Consider the following 21,752-nt stretch of genomic DNA (forward strand, 5'->3'; position numbering starts at 1 on the left):
GCATCTGCAGTGATGCGGGCGCTGTACCGGTCTGTCATGGTGAAGAGAGAGCTGAGCCAGAAAGCAAAACTCTTGGTTTACCAGTCGGTCTACGTTCCTACCCTCATTTATGGTCACAAGCTTTGGGTAGTGACTGAAAGAACGAGATTGCGGATACAAGAGGCCGAAATGAGATTCCTCCTCAGGGTGGCTGGGTTCTCCCTTAGAGGTATGGTGAGAAGCTCAGTCATCCAGGAGGGACTCAGAGTAGAGCCGCTGCTCCTCCACATCAAGAGGAGCCAGTTGAGGTGGCTCAGGCATCTGGTTAGGATGACTCCTGGATGCCTCCCTGATGAGGTGTTCAGTGCAAATCCCACTGGGAGGAGGCCCAGAGGAAGACCCAGGACACACTGGAGGGACTATGTTTCTAGACTGGCCTGGGAACGCCTTGGGATTCCCCCGGACGAGCTGGTCCAAGTGGCTGGAGAGAGGGAAGTCTGGGTCTCTCTGCTTAGGCTGCTGCCCCCGAGACACCGACCCCGGATAAGTGGCAGAAAACAGACGGACGGACGGACAGACGGACTCTTAAGTACTTTTGTGTATTTGAATTATTTTCACTCTGCATTTGTTAAAAATAAATATGACAGTTTCCAAAAACAGACGACGACAAATGGGTCACATTATGTTGGCTAGAAGCATGCTGAGGTTAAATGAACACAAATAAACAAGAATGGCAAGTATGACATGAATTAGTTTCACTATTCGATGAGAGGCTGTCATACCCCACATGTAAATCTGTGAYGACATTTCTGACACCTCCCCAGACTGTTTACAAACATAATTATGTGACGTTTAATCTTTCCATTATGTGGAACTGTGATAAACTTGAGACACTTCCAGTAAGAATTACAATTAACTTGACCTCCTTTGTTAGGTTTTGTTGACAAAATAAGTAAAAATACCTGTAGCCAACATTTCTGAAGAACAAACAAMTTGTAGGAAGAATTAGTGTGAATTTTTAAAGGTTTACCTGACTGTATAAAAAGTAACCTCAGGCATTTAGCTAGAGAAGTCTTAACGACACCCTGTTCTGTTCTATGATGCTGTCTTTCAGCTGGCAACGCCGATCTTCGATCTGCCGGAGTTTTATTTTTACTCTACGTAAATTTCGTAAGCTTCAATAAACTACGTAAGAGGCCGAGGGGGTGAGCTCAATTATTTTATGAAGCCAGAGGAAGACACAGAGAATAAATTGAACCAGCTTGGATAGAGTAGGTGGGTAGCAATGTTATACCTTCAGTAGCTGTTGTTGTGTGTTGTTTTCAYAAACTCCAGTCCATCCATTGCTTTTCTCACCTATGTAAATTTTGTAAGCTTGTGTAAACTTCGTAAGCGCATGTGTGTGTGGTTTCAAGTGTCGATGCCCTCCTCCAAAATCCTACTTAAAAGCCAGATTGACATTGGAATACCATTGTCAAACACAGTTCATTTCTATATTGTCAGGACTGCGGTCATTTAAAATAAAAAGCCTGACAGTAAGTACCTAGCCTGGCTCTTGCCTTCCTACGCAGCTCTGCTCAATTCTAGTTTCCCTTCTCTGCTCCGTCTGAGACTTCTCCCATTGACAAGGATTTCATTGGCAGATTTTTAGCCGGGCCAATCAGAGAAGAGAACATAAATTTTCTACGCAGTGTCTGCTTGTAGTTTATTTTACCTGGGCCAATCAGCAAACAGAAGGTGGAGTTTTGAATGACGTCGACTTTCTGCGCAGTGTCTGCTAGTTAATTTAGCATACAGCAGTGGAGGAAGTGAATGAAGCCAGTCTGTGTTGATAAGGCTTCAAATTAAATTAAATTTGTCTGACAAAGCAGCAGCTCTCATTTACAGTCGTCTCGCTCGGCTCGGTATATTTCTCCTCTCAGTAGGGTTGTTTACAGCACATGTGATTTCCGGTTAGCTTCTTAGCTTAGCCTCCTTCACACTAACACACACATGCTTCAGCAGAGGCCACGCCTCCTGCAAGAATCGCTTCTCTATGCAGCAAGTCCAGACCCTTGTAAAGTGAAGGACAGGGTCTGGTTTAACCAGGCTAGTAAGTACCCATAAMTAGGGTTTAACAATCATACCAAATCATTAGATTATCACAAATGACAACATTTTATGATGAAGATTAAATTTAAAAGCAATGCTATTCAGGATAAGAACCTAAATATCTCAAAAAGTCAGAGTACTGTTCATTTTCCTAATAAAAAATAAACATTTTTTTTCCTTTTCATAAGTGCATATCTGAGTCTATGTCTCTTAAACTCTCTCCAGCTTTTTGTTGAAGTCTCCACATTTCTTAATTTCTTGTCTATCTCCTGTCTCTGACCCTCTGTCTCMAGTCTACAGATCTCAAGGGAAACTGACCGGAGAGGGTAAAAGTTTGTTCAGCTGATGAAACTTGAGTCAAGGCTTTGTATTGCTATTTTACRCGGACAAAATGCTGTCTCTCATACTTCCCGTTTTCAAAACACACGAATCAAGAGCAATCATTTCGATATGTTTTATTTSGGATAAAATTTCCAACAAAAGACTTCTGAAAGAAACAGATACACTAAAGAGCGGTCAAGTCGGCTCAACTTAAAAGTGCAACACTTCATGGTTGCAAGACGAAATGACCCATAAACCTCAACGCCAGCTAAAACAACAATTCCATGCCCGCTACTTTGGGAATAAACCATATATGGATAAGTACTTGGTACTGTTCTCACACAGCTCTGTCAGTAAAAGAAAAAGCAACAAAAAGACATTAAATTTGCCAGCAGTTACTCTACAACCCTAAGTTATGCCTCCATGCAATGTCAGCTATGAATAGAAGACTGAATTTTAGACAATAAAATGGCCTAAACACAACCAGTGTTGTCTATGGTAGATTTATGATAAGATAATAGAGCACAACATTTTGATTTAAGGCTGAGAGCACTGAAAACCCAACACATTCCTAGACGCTTTGTCTCTATAAAGCATTTAGTGGCTGTTGAAGAAGGCAGCTTATTTCTATATAGGTGTTACTATAAAAAGTGACAAAGGCAAAGAAAGATGCCGGACAAAAGACTGCTCAGAAAGACAAAAAAAACAACTCTACAATATTAAATCTAAACACTAGTGCTGGGCGGTGTACCGGTTCGTACCGAATACCGGTTTTTATTTATGTTATATTAATTTTCTGAATAACGGACATATCGGTTTAAAAAGCCTGAACACGTTCAGAATGTTTTCTCGCAGCCGCCAGTAAACTGTTTCCCAGGGGACACTTTTCCTTGCAGCACAGCTATGCTGCATTAGCAAGCTAATTGGAGCAGCTTGTTGGAGTAACTGGTGGTGGGTGGTGATTCCGCTGCTTATATTGACTGATGTAAAAAAAAAAAACATCCCGTTTTCGCCATGGCTGAATGTAGTAAACACATTCAGTAACGTGCACGATTAGATTTAACACGCGACATTAATATGGAGATGTGGAGACGCATGGTTCTATTGCGAAAAGCCCAGGGGAAGTAGTTTTGCAGTGGAGTTGAGTTGGCTGGTGTGCAAGGTGAGTTGTCCTGTTAATCTTTATTAAATAATGTAAAACAAAAGACCTGATAATAATCTTTTCTTAAACCTCCTCCTTCACGACCGCACCAAAATGGTGACTACTGTCCAACCACCAGTCAGAGAAAAGACACACAGAGGAGGGAAACAGCGACACAGCCAGAGGTACAGTAAAAGAAAAAAGTGAATAAGCAGTGTTTGTACATTTTATTATCAGCTGATCTGTGATGAAAAGAAAAATACAGTGATATACCGTGAAACCGGTGTAAACGTTTAAAATACCGGGATATAAAATTTTGGTCATGTYGCCCAGCTCTACTAAACACAACTATTTGCTTCAAGATTTAACTGAGAAATCTCAATTATTCTTTTTAGGCTAGTATATTGTCTAAAAATCTAGTTATAATAGGTGACTTCATAAAATATAAGCATTCCATTTCTATACGATGCATTATATAAAACCACGTTTCCTGAAACACTTTGGGAACTGGAGGAAGTTTTATGCTTTTACGGTAACAGATGTGTGACCATTCATTCACACCATGTCTGGACAACAATATGCGGAAGGTTCAACTGGAATTCTCAAAACCCCCGTCACCTCGCTCAGAGACAGCCTGACTGAACTCCTATTGGTCAATCAGTCCATCCGTTTTCTCTGCTGATGACTCAGCAGCTGAAAGCTTCCGGCTGTGAGCCACACACTCAAACATAATGAACACAGACAGAATGTAGGCCAAAAAATAAGGGTTCAGCACACCATGCAAGATTCATGCAGGGTAAAACCACATGCATGGCAACAAACAAGCGTGAACCAATAAGCCTGCATGCACAAACGGTCAGCCTGCTGTGCACAAAAGGACCGAGGGTCAGAGTGTGAAAGGAAAAGAGGCCAGGGTTCATTCTTTCATTGCATTTTTGCACTCTCTCTCTCTTTCTGTTACCCTATTTTCCCATTTCACTCACACTGTCATCCTTTCAGTTTTTGAACCCTGATTCAACAGGAATTCTTTACTCCAGTCTGTACAAACTAACCCAAATCAGAAACTAAATCAAYKTGGTATAGAAACCTTGTAACCTATTTGATTCAGTGATAATAAACTMCTGAGTTACCCCGACCTGACCCATAGTGCAATCATTCTACCTCACTTCATGCTAGCCATCTCAAAAGAAACAAGTTCACCACTGAAAAAAGAAGCACAGTCCTCTGTCATGTAGATGAAAAATGATTGGTCGGGGGGCTCTTCTTCCTCTCTCGTTTTTGTGTGGAAGAGGAAAAGTGCTCAGGAATGCAGGCCAAAGACAGAACGGGGAGGGGACAGTTTCAGGGAGTGGGCCAAAGTTACAGCATGTCAGAAGCAGCAACAATCATTGGGTAACCCATCCTTACACTTGTTTAAACAGATGGGATGGGCCCTGTGTGATGTGGGAGACAACTCCAAGGGCACACTTACAGCCATGGTAGGAGGCAGGTGAGCCCTCTGATCTGCCATACTCCTCACTGTAGGACGTGGAGAGGTTGGGCTGGGACGAGCCTCGGCCAAAACCCGTCTGACTGCTCCCCGTGGACACCTGGGCCATACGCTCCTTAGTCTTCAAAGCCTGGGACCTAAAAAAGAAACAAAAAAARGAAAGAAAWAAGAAACATTTATTTTTCTCCAATACATCAYTTTCCTCAAGTCCAGATAAGTATTGCAGTCCAAGCAGTCATAGTTCTACTACCGAAAAGGCAATAAAACTTGGATACACAGTGCAGATCTAATTCTAAGCTTAGTAAACAAATGTACATTTATGGAGTAATAATCCATCATGGCTTATGTTGGAATGGGAAAAATAAAGATTATTTAAACTTCATTTGAAATGTTGATCATTTCATCAGCAGAATTAAAGCAGAAGCTTGATTAAAGAAATCATTTGCCTAACATTTAAGCTGATGAAGATTTCAGCTTTTTAAACTACGGGTGCACCGATTGCAGTTTTCTGGCCGATAAGGGATCTTTAAAAAGCCTGACATGCCGATTCTGACTTTGGGTACTTTACACAATACACCTTCAATGTTCCAATCTTACTTTATTGAAAAACACTGAAAAATAAGTACCATGAAATAATACAAACTTTTTTAACTGGGTGTGAGGTAGTGCTCACAGCAAAGCAAATGGGGACAGTGGCTGATTTTCAGACCTTTGCAGAGGTAGTAGATAAGATCAGTGGATAAGATCAGTTTCTCATAAGTATCGGCCAACTGCCAATCTCCCAAACTGAAGGAAGTCGGGGCCATTTTATAATGTAAAGTGTACCACGTTTGCTGGAGTACGTGATGTGCAACCTAGTCCAACAACTAGAAACATGGCAGCTTGTTAACGTTTATCAAAAATGTAAATTAATCTATTTTTTTATGAATGAATCAAGTCATATCTCATATTTAAGTTAGAAGTCTCACCTCTCTCCTTTAAGGCGTTCCTCATCTTTGAGCAAGACCACTAGCTGCTTGCTCTTCTCCCTGACGTTGATGCCCTGGTCTTTGCCGTCTCTGTCGATGTACTGGAAGTCCTTCAGTGTCTGGATGGCAAAGATGTTCTCCTTGCACTGCAGAGCCACTCTCTCCGAGCCCGTTTTGATCAGGTAGTCAAGCAGGGTGAGGGCTTTGTACACGTGACGCCAGTTCTTTCCGTGGTCGTTGAGCCGTTTCCAGATCATGTTCATTATTTCGCTGAAGGCCACCACGTTGTAGGTGAGGTCTGCGATCTCCGACATGAGCGAGGATGAAGGGCCCCAGGGGTCGTTGGACGTGGCCTCCCTGACTTTCTTCTCAGCGTCAGAGTAGTTGTTAACCACGTTTTTCATCTGCCGGCGGATGGTGCTTGGCATGATGGCGGTGTTGATGAAGATGGGACAGACAGGAAGAAAAAGAAAAATGCACTCTCTTGTTTGAGAGAAATTTGGACACTATAGCAGTGTCAAAGTTTGAAAGTCGCCACAAAGGGTGAGAGAGTTTGTATCCTCCAGACGTTTGTTACTTCCAACTGCTACTGCCCTTTGTCACGTTGGTTTTAATCCTTTTGTGTCTGGGATTGCTATGTGTGTTTAAGAGGCTTCTCCAGGCCAACGCAGTGTTCCTGAGTCCTCATGAACAGCATCTGTTAAAATCATCTCCACACGAACGGTGCTGGCTGCACACAAGACCTCACTGTCACCTAAAACAGACAAAAGACATTTAAAAAAAGACAGAAAAAAGAAAAAGAAAATGAAACAAAGTGCAAAAACACTACTTCAAATCATTTTCTAACTATTTACCTTAAGATTTATCTTGACAGGAACAAATTGAGCTAGCCACACACTACACTTCTCTAAACAGTGGCCCGGTTTTCACAGGTTAACAATAAGATCATCTGATTTGTATTTATAGAGGCAGCTGTAGTGCYTTTCCTTCTGAAACTAGACTAACATGTCTCATACTTTCATACTTAGCTCAGCATTTTCCGTGCCTGCCTACTTCATATCAGATGTGAACCGAGTGCAGTGTCAAATRTCTCCACGTTCAAAATATCATTAAGTTTACAGTAAATTAGCACAGCGGCAAATTACGAGTGCWGAAAATGAACGTCAGAATGCTTTTCTCAGAAGACTTAAAGGTGGTCAAGCTRCACACTGGGCAGGCCTGAGATACAATCTGGTGAAAATCTACCTTTAATTGTGTGGCTTAATTTACAAATCATTAGTTTATTACAAAATAATAATTTTAAAAAGTCCACAAAATTGGTTCAAAGATATCTGAACCAATTTTGAGCCAACTAACTCATTTTTGCAAAGCAAAACTTACTAACAAAATAATTTTAACAACCAGAAAGAAAATAAGTATGCTTAATTAGRCTAATAATTATATAGAAACTCTTGAGCAATTGTTTAATTTAGTTTGAAGTCTAAATAAAAAAACACCATCAGAAAATTACAATTTTGCAGGTCATCCACTACAAACATCCTAAATTCATTATGAGTGTAAACTGAACAAATTTTATCTGATTTGATTTCCCAATAAATATGTTAGAAAAGGCTGTGTATGTTTTACATTTTTACAATTCTGATGTTAAATTTGAACCTCGCTGAGCTGGATTTCTAATTTTGCTGATGAAATTTCACATAAATTCCTAAACATTTCCAGACCGTAAATGCAACCCGGGCTAYGTTTTTGTGCAGCACCACAGTATTAAGAATGAAAATCCGTTTTCACAGCATGGTGGGTGGTAGAGGAGATGTCAGTGGGAAGATAACTAGAAGAGTCAATGATGATGTCTTGTTTCTTAAAGATCAACGGCCCCAGCTCGTAATCACTTCCTGACAAATACAGAAAGAGAAAGTAACCCACACCTCCATGTTCCATATGAAAACTCTTGACCATGAGAACCTCTGAGCTGCACRGAAAAAATACTTAACCTTTATGAGTCTACTACTAAGCAGTGTTTTTACTTTTAAGTCATACCGTCCGTCGGAAAGAAAACACAAAATTCTGTGAAATATGTAGTTTAGATGGAAACTGCAAATTGTCATAAAGCAGGTGAACTCACAGCAAACTTTAGCTGATTCTGTTTAAATCGTTGTGAAAGCTTTCCTGTATTTCTCAGCCTGCCTAAGACCGATGATGACTTATCCTGTTCTGTAATCCGATCTCTGTATCAAACATGCACCAACAGGCCCCACAACCATGGCCTTTAACAAAGACAGGAAAAAAGAAGAAGTTTTATTTCCTTTGCATACTCTGTGTTATGACTCAATTATTCAATTTCTTTTCAGACTTTTTAAGCAGCATGTGTCTACGTGCAAAGGCACTTATGTTTGTTTTATCCAGCTTCCTGCCTGGTAATGCCAAGGATAGACAGCTGAAGGCAGCAAGGATGAAGGAAACAAGGAGCGTATGTGCTTTGGGGGATAATAAAACAACTTGGCACAACCCATAAATTCACTGAGAAACGTGATTCCTGTGGAGCATGCCCTCCCTCGAAAATCCCTCATCACCCTCCGCCCCGCTGCATCCGCATGAATGCAGCCCAGACCTAATGACGCATCTGCTGCTATAATCACCTATTCACCCGTAGCTGACAGGAGGAAGAGAGAAGAGTCTGTCTTGTCCATCCCACCCTCCTCGCAACCCCCTCTTCACATCCCGGAACAACCACCCCCCTTCACTAGCGGACACCCCGACCTGAGGTCCAAATGAGACAGCACGCGGTTTGTATGTGTGCACGCTGAAACACAGGTCAGATATGTCCAAATGACTGGCTGTGTCATCAGTCTGGTCAAATTGACAGTTATGCATATAAAACCAGGAGGTAACCTGCTGATTACAGGGCTTATTTTGGTGCTGTATGAAACAGATGGTGGGCTTAAATCCCTCAGCTAACCATTCTACTTCTTTCTCTGAAYACATCTGAATAACCCACACCAAGACAGGCGACATACTTATTCCAGACCTGTTCCCACCTCCAAAAACAACAATCAGTGATCCRTGTCCTACACAATTACCCACATAGATAGCAAATGTTGTGGGTTGTGGGTTATATTTTATTAGACATCTGTAGACACTGATGAATATGTAGGAAGTGCAAGGTGACAATTGTTTCCAATGAGCCATAAGGATTTTGTGAATTTTTTWACAAGCAATAGCAAACTATGCACTTAAATATTTTCATATACAGCCTGCTACTGTAAATATTGTAAAGGTTCTATATATTTCCAATTAAAACTAAAAAAAAAATTGTGTGAGATATACAAAACTGACAAAAACCCAGAGAATGGCACATTAAGGCCGTTTCTGTGATAGTTTCAGCCGAAGAGTTTGACCAAAACCTACCAAGAAGTTCAAAACAGACTTTAAATGTATCATATCATGCTTTTAAATCCTTCTTTTTTCTCATCTAAATCATTCACTTATGGTCTATATAAAATAAAACTGCAACGTTTTGGTCTTAATTCCTCATTTTTGTTGCTCCACAGACTCCTCGCTTTCCCCCTGTTCTGAGTTGCGCCTCAGAGCAAGCTGTTTTGGTGCATCTCTTTAAATACAAATGATATATTTCACACCCCGCCCCCTCCAGGTCGCTGAGCATTCAACTCCACCCCGTTCGGCCATATTTGTAGTTTCATAGAAAAACACAGTTATCTACAGACTAAAAACTGTTTTTAAGATAAAATAAGATAAGATAAAACTTCATTGATCCCACAGTCTGGAAATTTGCACATTACTGCAGCTTAATATAAGAGAGGTTGAGAAGAATAATGAAAGATTAATAAAAGATAACAAACAAAACCCCACAATAATACACATGTGATATACAGTATAGTAATGTACCAATGCACATATACACATATACATAAACACATATGCTTATTTACACATATATACACACCGTAAAGTACAGTACAAAAAAGAATGTATATGAAGGTGCATATTAGTGAGGGCAGATGGCAAGACAGAATTAAGGATGTGAACAACAGTAGACTTGTCAATCCAGCCTTACATGTACGAGCCAGAGTCTGACCCAGTGCAAGACACTCAGAATGACAAACCTGCAGAACCACGTCTTCAAACGAATGTGTCACAATGGTGCGTTATTTATTTACCCACTCTATGTACTTACCTACACTGGGGAGCATAGCTAAACTAAAATACATGCATTTGAACTACTATTATATTATATAATTTACTTTTGTGATCAATAAAGTATTTTTTAATTGAACAACTACAATATACTCACACTCACTGTACAGATGTGAAATTATTTTAAATAAATTKATTTTTGTGCTTGACTGTTAGTTTGAAATGTACAAAAAGCAAATAAAATGTAATTGTTTTGATTTTTCATTACCAATTAGCCTATTGATTTCCATGTGTCAAATCAGAACTTAAATCATAATTAAATGATCAGTCACATTCTACTTTGGAACTGTAACTAATATTGTATGTCACAGGTCTGTGGGACAGCAAAGAACCTGGAACCCAAACGTCTAAGCCAGATAAATTTCAAACGCCACAAGGCAGAGCATCATTTCAACTCTAACTCCAGGGCTTTAATGACAGAAGTACTCCCAAACACACCTCATCATCTTTCACACAAAGACTTSAGAGATGGTGTTAGCAAAGCACAAATTCAGCCACTTTTCCTTCTCCAGAAAATACTAATTGGAAAATGACATGATGATGTACTGACAACATTGAATGTAAGAATTTATGTACTTTATTACTCCTTGATAAACAATAAAAACATTTTGACTTCTGAACTTGCATATTTGGCATGACGCTATGAACTAAAAAAACAAAATCACACAGCGAGGAAAAAAATGGCGGACTATGAAATCCAGTTGGCCGGAAATACATTACCATAAACGGTAGTTCCGAAGAAAAAAGTGTGATGAAATAAACAATGAAACGAAATAAGCAACAGCAGATTTTGAACAAACTGAAAAATTTGACCCATAAAAAAATATAAATATATCTTTGCAGTAACTGGACAGAATAAATTAAAGTTTTCTACACTCCTACACACTATAATTGCACAAAAAATAGAATGTAATGTATTCTTCCTGTTTATTGAAATGAGCTGGCTAGCTGCCTGACATTCTAGTATCACATTTTTATCATGAAGAAATACTTTAATTCCAAGTCATCTTGAGATCATGAAGCTAATCAGTTTTAGGGGTATATCCAAGATTTCCTGAAAGTTTCACTGAAATCCAAGAGGTTCATGGGATATTTTTGCTAACAAACATATCATAGTTGACTTAAATGTCATTGGTGAACTAGAAATTAATTCAAAACCTATTTTCATCTGAGGTGATTAAGACCAAATTTACCAGTCCTACTGATCAACAAAAAGAAAAAAAAAACTCAGTTGAGCATGTTTACAACTTTAAGCACATCTTAACAAAAATAAGAAATAAAGCAACTTCACAAACCGATAAGACTGCAACCTTCATAGTCTGGTTATTGAATGAGCTGACAATGAGCACACAACAATAGTTTCATTTTATGATATTAGATCATAAAATTGACTTCCAGACTGCGGGGGAAACTGGTGTAATTCTACATGTAATGCAGCTCAGTAATCCAGGTAGAAAAAAATCAAAAAGAAAAAAAGTAAGTAGGTCCTCTGGATGGGTTCTTCTTTAGTGAAACATTTTGTCTCTCCTCCAAGAGACTTCTTCAGTCATGAACTTACTTTTTTTTTTCATTTTGATCTACATGTAATAGTTTGCTTCAGTTGGTATCTGAATGCGATGCAACTAGTTGGTGAACATTCACGAGGGAGTCTCCCAAATGTCTTGCAACTTTCATGGGGTTCCTAATTTTCTTGCACGAGTCGCAGAATTTAACAGGAGTGTGCAACAATGTTTTCCTCTCTGATTACCCACGGAGTTGTTGCAGACACATCCAACCTGTCTCAAGAGCTGTATTTTGACTCTTGCRCAGGAGCTGAATAGTTCTTGAAAAACTGATCCAAACCTGCTTGTTTTTTATTTCGAAAAGTAAACTCAAGTTGACAAAAATCACCCCAGCAATCGCAGATCAGTGAGATRCCGCCTATGAATCCTCACACTTCTGCATTGTGATGACACCGACTAGTCCGACACGGCAAAATCTGACATTTCGCTCCAATGAGAAAGAAAGCTGACCACCACCAGGGGAGGAACGAAGTACCTGATGAAAGAACGCGGACTGTCAAACATAGCCTTGGTTGGAACCAAGGCACACAGTAATTGGCATTAAGGCTTGACAGGCAACACTCTGAGAACAGGTCCACCTTGTCACACAGAAAGAGTAAAGCTGATAGAAACCTTGCACAACCAGGCACCTGTGTGTGAGTGTGACTGATTACACTCATGTGATGAGAAAGACAGGAGCATCCGGTTAGTCACTTCATAAACAACACATTTACTTCATAACTTGATGGGGGGGGGCTCAGCTAAAAACACAGAGAATTGCATGTTTGAGGATCGAGTCAGACTCACATTTATCCAGACCAATAATTGTGAAGCAACGTGAGGTTTCAGCATCAAAAGACAGGCGGAAATGTCACTTCGAGGTTGTCCTTTGTCCTTCCAGAGAGGGGCGAAAGGATGGTGATGATGCATCCTGTCAACCCCTGAGACTTGACTGACCACCCCGACAACAGACAAAGCCCTGCCCCTCTCCAGGGCCACGTTATCACGGCTTCAGTAAAACTGTGTAAACTGGCGCACATTCAAACCCCCCAACGTCTCTAAAGACGTCCGAAGAAGCGCACAGACAGCGACCACGCAGAAACAACTACTTGTCGCCCAAAATATTACGAAACGTGTAAGGTTTTACACAGCACACTACACTCAACCACTCCTCATAAAAACACAAGGGACTGATAAAGAAAACACTCCGAAATAGTTCGCATATAAATAGGGGAAAATAAACATTAAAACAAACAAAAAAAATCAGTGCGCTTCCTTAGCGACAGAACGGAAGCTAAGTGACAACTCTACCAACTAATGATGGGTGTAGCTTAGATTTGTTTGTAACTTCCTATTAGTACATCTTCTAATAGCTTCTYGTTATTCTTGTTATTGAAATAAGCTGCTAACCGTATCAAATCTGGTGCAAACTTCTAAAAAAGTAACTATTATTCAGAGACACAACGTTAACTTTATGGCTTTTGATGATTGGGTTTGCGCTAACTGGTTTCCTTGACCCCCTAAGTATTTACGAAAGTATGCGTCTAAAAATTAGCTTACATAACAATCTGTTTACCCGAAGACAAATGATTTGCTACTGAAAAGCCACCAATAACAACCGTTATTTCATTATCAATGTGAAAACTTGGCAKTGAAAAGTTTGATCCAAGCTACCCGAGCTTTTGATGGGTCAGCTAGCTTCAAGACACTCTTCTCCCGTAGTTCAAAGAAAGAAAGAACAACTGTTGATCATTCACCGTCATGTAAGAACATCCACTGTATCCGCCGGGTGTGCTGTCAGTCCTAAAACCCCAAAACACAACCGCTCCAGTTAGCTCTCAAACGTGTTTTTATGTTAGGTATGTAAATTAGCATGCTATGCTAGTCAGAGCTAGCAGGCAAGACGGGTGCTCGGTAGAGACATCGCCGAGGCAGACTGGATTACAGGACACCGTGGAGAAACAAAACAACTCGGCTGTAAAGAAAAGTCAGAGCTCACTTACCGCAGTTTTTAGGAACAAGTCCAGTTTTGCTGTTAGTCCACGGAAACAAACCTTTGGRGAAGCCCGRCTACGTAAGGGAGCGAATCACGACGGAGTACTTATTTCGGCGKTCAAGGAGCTTGTTGCGCCTCCGCCTAGCGAYGTGCTGCTAATGCTAATCCTGCTAAAGCCAGAGCTACACGTATCTCTCCTCCTCCTCCAGAACATGGCGGGCAGGGTAGGGAGGTGGGAAGTGGGGGGGTGGCTGGGAAGGGTGTGACCGAGGCGGCCTGAAGTTCCAGGGGAATGGCCATGGACGGAGTTAATGAAGGAAGAGCCAGTGGGCAAAACATATGGTAAAGTTCCCCCCTGGTCAACTTATGAATGACACAACAAATAACATTTTATAAACATACTTTTACATATCTTTTATACTCTTTATTTTTTGTAGTAATTACCAGTTAATATAACTACAGGTAATAAAAGTATATTACATTTTTTTAGTCATGCACAATTAAAGCAAATAGGGAAGTGTTTTGTGTTTGTTTTTCCTGAGTTTGTGTGCGTTTGGTATGTTAGCCAAATGTCTGATAAACTATTTGATGGATTTTAATGAAACTCTTGGAAACTAATTATCGATTGTTTATTTACRGCTGATTAACTTTGAGAGTCAGCCCCACTCAAGATGGCCACCACAGTAAAGCCAGTTTAGAAAACACAAAAATGGCTGTAATAATTTTACAGAAATTCATTTTAACTTTGGCATGGTAGCAGCGTAGACTCATCCCCCAACATACAGATTAATCGCTAATTGATGTGCAACATGTGGTTTTTTTAAAAGCTTGCCAATGAAACGTGGAGTGAACTCTGTCTGTTAGCAAAATATCCCATGATCCATTTGGATGGATTTTAATGGAAGTTTCAAAAAAATATTCATTAAGTACACATCTGCAACTGATTAACTTTTGGAGTGAATCCAATTTAAGATGGCYGCCAAAGACAAACACAAAAACATATATAATTCAGCCTAATTTAGTTGTGGTTGTAACTGAGAGTCCTTCACAGCATATACTTTGAATGTTATGTAGTGAGTGCAAAATATTTTATGAATCATTTGTCAGAGAGACACACTTTGGTCTTGTTATGGCTGCAAGCTGCTAAGCAGACATCCCGGGTTAATTATATTCTTCCCGAATAGCAGCCTTTCATTATCGCAATGTTCCACATTAGTTGGGAAAYGTATCCGTCATTTTACAAGAAAATGCAAGTCACCAGTTGTCGGAACCAGGAATGGCCCGCTGTGTGTTGCAGGTGTGTCAAACCGCAAAAGTTTGCAGGGCAACATTCCAGGTGTTTCCACCTCCTCTGTGGCGTTGTCTCATTAGCAGGATTTGGAATGAGGGAGGGACAAAGCRGTGCTCATGTGTCAGACGCACATGCGTAACATGCTTTTGTTCGGTCAGATCAGGTCCTATAAATAGGCAAAAGGCTTTCTCTGAAAAGTGGATGGTGTGCCGAGAATGAAGTGYCGCCTATAGAAAGAGTAAACGTCACAGAAAAAAACGACAGTTCTTATTATGAAGCTTCCGTACACCACCTGGGCTAACAAGGGCTGAGAACAGTGACATTTTATCCTCTTTCTTTAGATAAAATACCTTCTTGCTACTCCTCTCTCAAGGCTGAGAAAACAAGATAATCCAAGGGAAGCCTAATCCCAGTTGATTTAGCTGTGTTTGTAGCTCTCCGCAGAGGGTTGGAAGAAGAAGAAAAMAGAAACGGACTTATTTAAATGTGAACTGATGTGTGTACGCTTTTATTGCTTTGAACAGAATGGACACAAAAATCACAAATTTGAATTCAAAGGAAATAAATTGAATAAACTTTTTTACATGTTTAAAAACGTTCATTTTTTTATTTTACTTTCCATTTACAAAGACACATTTGCATTCAAGTGAGGTTCTGTGGAAAGGCTATGAACAAACAATATCTTACCTGCTGTACATATAGCTATTTAGTTCAGCTTGTAAAAAGGGGTTTAAATCAGATAAGACACAATATTGGTGAAAAGACATAATCAGTGTGCATTGCCAATGCAATGCACACTATTGTGATTCGTTTGTCATCCAAGTAATCTCAACTTTGGCATGCTTCTCCTCCTGCATACTTTGTCCTAGAGCTGCCATTGAAATTTATATCTGTAAAGCTCCTGTGCCAAATGATGGCTATGCCTTTTGGTGCCTGTACAACTTATAGTTTTTGAAATATTAATGTTTAATAAATTATAATGGCAGTCAATGGAGTCTTGTATTGGTCCAATTCTGCCCCCTGCTGCATCTACACAACATGGTACAGCACCATAGTTTAATAATATTTAAACTCAGTAGTTAAGTGATTACAATATTAATATGATTGTATTTTTATGTTTTACTGAAATACTGTCTTAATATTGTCCCATTGTTGTAATATATTGCAGTTTAGTGTCAAAGATTGCATTGGCAATGTGGCCTCTTTCTGTACACATACAAACCAACTCCTGGCACCCTCTGCCACAGCTCCAATGTTCTCATGGTTAATGCCATGGGCTTTCATGTGGGAGATCAGGGTTCAAACCCAACTACAGCAACTTCAACTAAACATCTCTACAAACTTCATATTGTCACACAATTATCCTCATTACAAATATCTGCTGACCTGACAAGCACAAGCTGGTATCAAAAACATATTTTAACTTGGTCACAGTTCATACTGCAAGTGCACTGCTGCAGGCAAAGCCGTGCTGCAATGACATGCTACATGGCAATGCACATTTGTTTTTTCATCGTAAAAACCCATGTCTAGTTACATCTTGAAATCACTCTATCAGAAGTTTTGTAACAATTCATGCAAACACCATCTTTTAAGACCTTCGCACTGTTTGATCAATGAATGCGTTGACCAATTAAAGCCTAGCATTCCCTGAAGAAATGCATATAATTCATTGTCTTTTATRCAAGAGTTTGACAAAGTTCTTCTGTTGACAAATTACAGCTGAAGTTTCTTTGTGTCAARCCTTTTGTGCAATCTCAGGAGTCAGAGAATATGTTCAAAATAACTRTCAGCTACTACATCAAAATCTAGCTGAATGTCTCTAACACTGTTTTAGTTATCGTCGTTTTTGTGTTGGCTAATGTTGTTTAGCTGTGGCAATAGTCTTGAATTGGAGTAACTCCAAAAACTAATTATTTGTAGATGTTCATCTAGCAATGACTTTACAACAGTTTCCATAGTGGTTCATGAGATATTTTGTKAACAGACACAAAGAGTTGACTCAAACATTGAACGCCAATTATTGAGACAAAGATTTTCCATAAGGAGTAGCACTTGGAGYATGTGTTGTGAGTCAGCYTCATCCAAAACCACRACAAATTTTAACACAATATCTGTAAAAATATTTTAATCATAGCCATGTTTGTATTTTTAAGGTCAGCTGACTGTGGCAGCCACTTTGAATCAGGGTAACTCTAAAAATAAATCTCTTCTACATGTATATTCTTAGATTATATCCTGAAAGTTTCATTACGATCCATCTGGTGGTTCAAGATATATATATATATATATTTTTTTTGCTCACAGACAGAAACACTTGCTTTCATACAGTTAGTGTCAAGATTTTAAAAACAAATCTCCCATTGTAGTTTGTGTTCAAAGCTAAGCTTTCAGCTACTTGAAATCTAAGGTCAATTTTTGTTCACTCTTCATGCAAAGGATGCAGATGCATCCAGCAGAGGGCAGCAGTGTTCTATTTTTAATCCCTCTGAAGAGACATTTAATTCTGTCCAACAGAGGCCCCAATATAATGTGTGTCCTTTAAAATGTGATTAGCACTGATGACCCTTATTTTGAAAAGACAATAAAACTTATTAATATTAAACGCTGCCGTTTTCTTGCTTCTATGTTATCACTTCATTGAAAGAACTTTTTTTTTCTTCGCCCCCTTAGGTCAAATCCACTAACCAGGGCCTGTCGGTATCACTGAGAAGTGTAATAAGTCACAGTAAAAGCCACAAACAGATAAGATTAAACACCGTTTAACACTGCATCTTTAAGTGTAAGTGAAATCTTCAAATCCTGTTCTAGAAGCCTGACAGGTTGATCCTCCTCTTCTGCCTCTTCACTCTGTCAACATTGTATAAAAAAAAACAGATCAGCCCCATAAATCAGGCGAAGCTCGTCGCGTTCAGTTTCTGTCACATTTCGCTCATGTTATATAACTGAACTGCCTCTCTCACACATATACACCAAAAAGAAAAAAAAAAGCTAAATCTCAGCTACTAAAGGCAGCCACGTGTGTGAGTCATWTCAATTTRCATATCTTCCTGCAGTACGTGTGAACACAGAAGGTTCACATGTACGGCGCACACAGGTTTTGACAGTAGCATGCTTACATCTTTCAGGAAGGAGGAAAAGACTGACAGGATTCTGGTTTCTCAGGCCTGCAGAGGGACGCGGGATTTCAGGTGGAGCCAAAAACGAGCAGAAGAGAAGAAAAGAAGACAGAGCGTGAAAGAAGATCATCTATAACACCCACCATCGCTGCCAAGTTATTAGCAGCATCTCTTACCTGGAGAACTTCACGGGTTGATATTTATACATTTCAAGCACGCCGAGATCAATGAAAAGTCAAAAAGAAAACTTTAAAGTGGCTATCAGACATGACATGTTTATCTACTTTTGTGAAAATATCTCATGAACCACTACATGAATTTTAATGAAGTTTAAAGAGTTTRTTTAGATGTGCGTCTGATTCAAAATGACAGCCACACTGACCTTCAAAAAATGGCTGTGAATCTGTCATTTTTACAGCCATTTGCATAGCTATACAGCTATTTACATATTTTACAGCTTATTTGGTGTGGTAGTAAATGACTAATTGGAGTCAATTAACTCTGTCTATTAGCAAAATAAGTCATGATCCATTGGAAGGATTTTAATTCAACTTTCATTTAATAATCATTAAAGGTGCATCTATAGCTGATAAAGTTTTGAAGTCAGCTTGATATTAGATGGTTGCTGAAGCTTATCCAACCATGCAAACACAAAACTGGCTATGGCTCCGTCAGTAACATCTACTGAAATAGGTAACAACAATAGAGACACAATAGGTGTACACAGCAGACAAATTAGTGATTTTCACATTGCAGTATTTTTTTCAAATTAACTATAGATGACAAAAGCATGATAAAACTCCAAACATTTATGACATTTATACCCATCATCTGCAAGCTGCATCTAAATGAACCACGGTGATTCTGAAACATTAAGTCAAACTCAAGGCCTTTGGGCCAAATGTGGCCCGCCACGGTATTTTATATGTCTCTCTAGGGAATCACAATCAAGTTTATTGGCCAAGTATGTTGACACACACGAGGARTTTTATTCCGGCTGTTTGTGTCTCTCTAGTATTAACGATATATAGATAATTTACATATAATTTACACATAGAGCTTCAAATACTGTATGTTTTAAAGTCTTAAAATGATCATGTGCTGCTTTAAACCCAGCACTGATTATAAATTACATCATCCATTTTGCATGTCAATTATTTTACCTGCAAAATGATGGCATCCCACCATTAGGTGGAGGTGCACAGGGTTTTAAAGCACCAACAAGTCATACATTTGAACTGGAACGCCTCCTCCAGTGTCAATTCCCTGTCTGAAAGTGGGACCGAATCAGATGGTGGCTATTCACCAAAACTTTCAGTAAAACTCTCTTACTTTTACTTAGAATAGGATTTCTGTATTAATTTATTTCACAATTAGTCTGTCGTRCACATGGTTCTTTTCAGTGTTTATAAGAGGATGTGATAAAATGCTGATGCTGGAAATACCATGTAGAGCTCAGTTATTGTTTGTTAACGGTGCTCAGCTGCAGCAAAAAGACAAGGTATGTGACATTTCTTATTTAGGCAAAGCTAAACATGAAAGGTAATAACAAGTGGCCCATTGAGGGCCTCCATAACAGTCGTGTGGCCCTTAGTGAAATTAAATTTAACTCCCCTGATTTACAGGGTTACCACTGGTGCTGGAAACCCTTTAAAGTTTGTGAATTCTTAAAAAAGTCAGTTCAAGGCCTTGGAAATWTTTTGAAAACAGCCATAAAGGCACTTGTCCTTGAAAGTCCTTGAATGATTTTTGKAGTTTGAAATGTGTGGATTGAAATTCTCCATCACCACGACCCTTTGAGAGCCACCATAATGCTCATGTGACCCACGGGGGAAATAAGTTCGGCACACTTGTTCTGGATCAATGTATTTTCATGTTTACTCATAATCCATTCTGCAGCCCCATTTTTGGTTAAAAAACAAACAAACAAACAAACAAAAATAAACAGCATATTAGCACATACGTACATCTCATACCAGTCAAGCACAATGGTGGAAGACTGATGATTTGGATTGTTCTGCACCTGTAGGGCTCCTTGCAGTCGATGAGTCAAACATTAACTCCTCTGTTTACCAAAGGACTCTAGAGTCAAATGTGAGACCAWCTGTCTRACAGCTGAAACCTGTACCAAACTGGGCCATGATGCAACAGCACAATGGTCCCAAACACTGCAGCAAATCTACACCTGAAAAACAATGAATACATAGTCCAATTAAAGCCCAGACTTCCTCCCCAAAAAATGCTGTGGTGGAACTTCAAGAGAGTTGTGCAGAAACTGCTTCTGACCGCTTGCTCCGGTGCAGCATTTTATTTTGGGAATGGTGTGCAGGAAGTATACTGTATCAATCAACTTGCAGGGTTTCCCGCAGCGCACATGACTTCCCGCCAGGCTTTACATGCCTCCCCACCAGGTTAAGCTTCGTTTGTTCACTCAGAGCGGACGTCGACCCGCAGAGCATGTGCTAAATTAGTAAAGCTAAAAAGCTGTCATAGCCATCTAAAAACTCTTTAGAGTTCATTAATGTGTTAAAAAAGGGGCAGCTGCACCTCACTGGACCCACAGAAAAACACTCCTCGGTCATCTCTCTGTCTCAGCCAGGCTGCAGACAGCGGGGCTCGGCTCTCTTCACTCACACAAGTAGCCCCTCCCTCTCCTGAATATTAACCCTTTAGGGCACAGATATTATAGCTTTACCTCCCAGAGCAGCAAAACACATTATTTTCAGTGATTGATGAAAAGTCTCTTCTTATAGTTTTATTGTTTTTATTACATTACTGATATTTTACAAGGGTTTGAGTTCTTCTGAGGTTTTACAAAGACGATTAGTACAAAGCGGATGTGATTTGAAGATTTTATAGTTTACAAGTTTCTTTAAAAAATATTAGTTGGTATTTAATTAAAAAACAATGTATTTTGAAACTTACAAATGTGTTAATTTCCTCAAAACTGTCAAAATATATTTACAAAATAGACTGAATTTCAATTGTTACTGATTCAGATTAGTAAAAACCTAATACTGTTTTATGTTTAAATATCAGTTTCATGCTATAAAAAACCTCCATCCATTCTGTCCTTCTTCCTAATAAGAGTCAGGGTGGGAGTTGGAGCCTGTCTCAGCAGTCTTTGGGTGAAAGCAGGGGACACCTGGACAGGTCTCCAGTCCATCACAGGGACACACACAAACAGCTATCAATCCTTCCAGTCATGCTAGAGTCACACAAAGAGCTCCAGAATAATTTAAAACAGAACTCTGAGATCTGAGTTCTAATCACTTTTTATTAATAACAATTTATCTTATCAACCATTGTTCATTATTATTGAACTTTTTTGAGAGGAGTTTTTAACATTAAGATGTAATCAGACAGATACAGCAGGTAAAATAAGTGAGGCATTTCAATGTTTTCACCCCCTACCTCCTGTTCTCGGCACGGCACTGATTACCCACACCTGCACCAGATTGGGACTCATCACCTACAGGCTTTATAAGGCAGAGCTGGAGTTCATCTCATCGCTGGATTATGGCAGCCTGGCATTTGGATCAGCATCAGAAACACTTCTTAAAAAATTAGATATTATTCAGTATCAAGCCTTGAGATTGTGTAC

General features: G+C 39.5%; 1 protein-coding gene across 1 annotated transcript in view; it reads right to left on the reverse strand.

Annotated features, from left to right (window-relative positions):
* epn2 (epsin 2) overlaps nucleotides 1-13,976 on the reverse strand; it is a gene marked incomplete in the record, with an annotated part of 45,052 nt that extends 31,076 nt beyond the window's left edge. Inside the window, 3 exon segments of the mRNA XM_014006937.1 lie at nucleotides 5,004-5,158; nucleotides 5,990-6,743; nucleotides 13,746-13,976. Of these exon segments, the coding sequence (XP_013862391.1) occupies nucleotides 5,004-5,158; nucleotides 5,990-6,417 (583 nt within the window).
* Between the last annotated feature and the right edge of the window lie 7,776 nt (nucleotides 13,977-21,752).

The sequence above is a fragment of the Austrofundulus limnaeus genome, unplaced genomic scaffold (genome assembly GCF_001266775.1).
Source record: "Austrofundulus limnaeus strain Quisiro unplaced genomic scaffold, Austrofundulus_limnaeus-1.0 Scaffold38, whole genome shotgun sequence".
Lineage (NCBI taxonomy): Eukaryota > Metazoa > Chordata > Actinopteri > Cyprinodontiformes > Rivulidae > Austrofundulus > Austrofundulus limnaeus.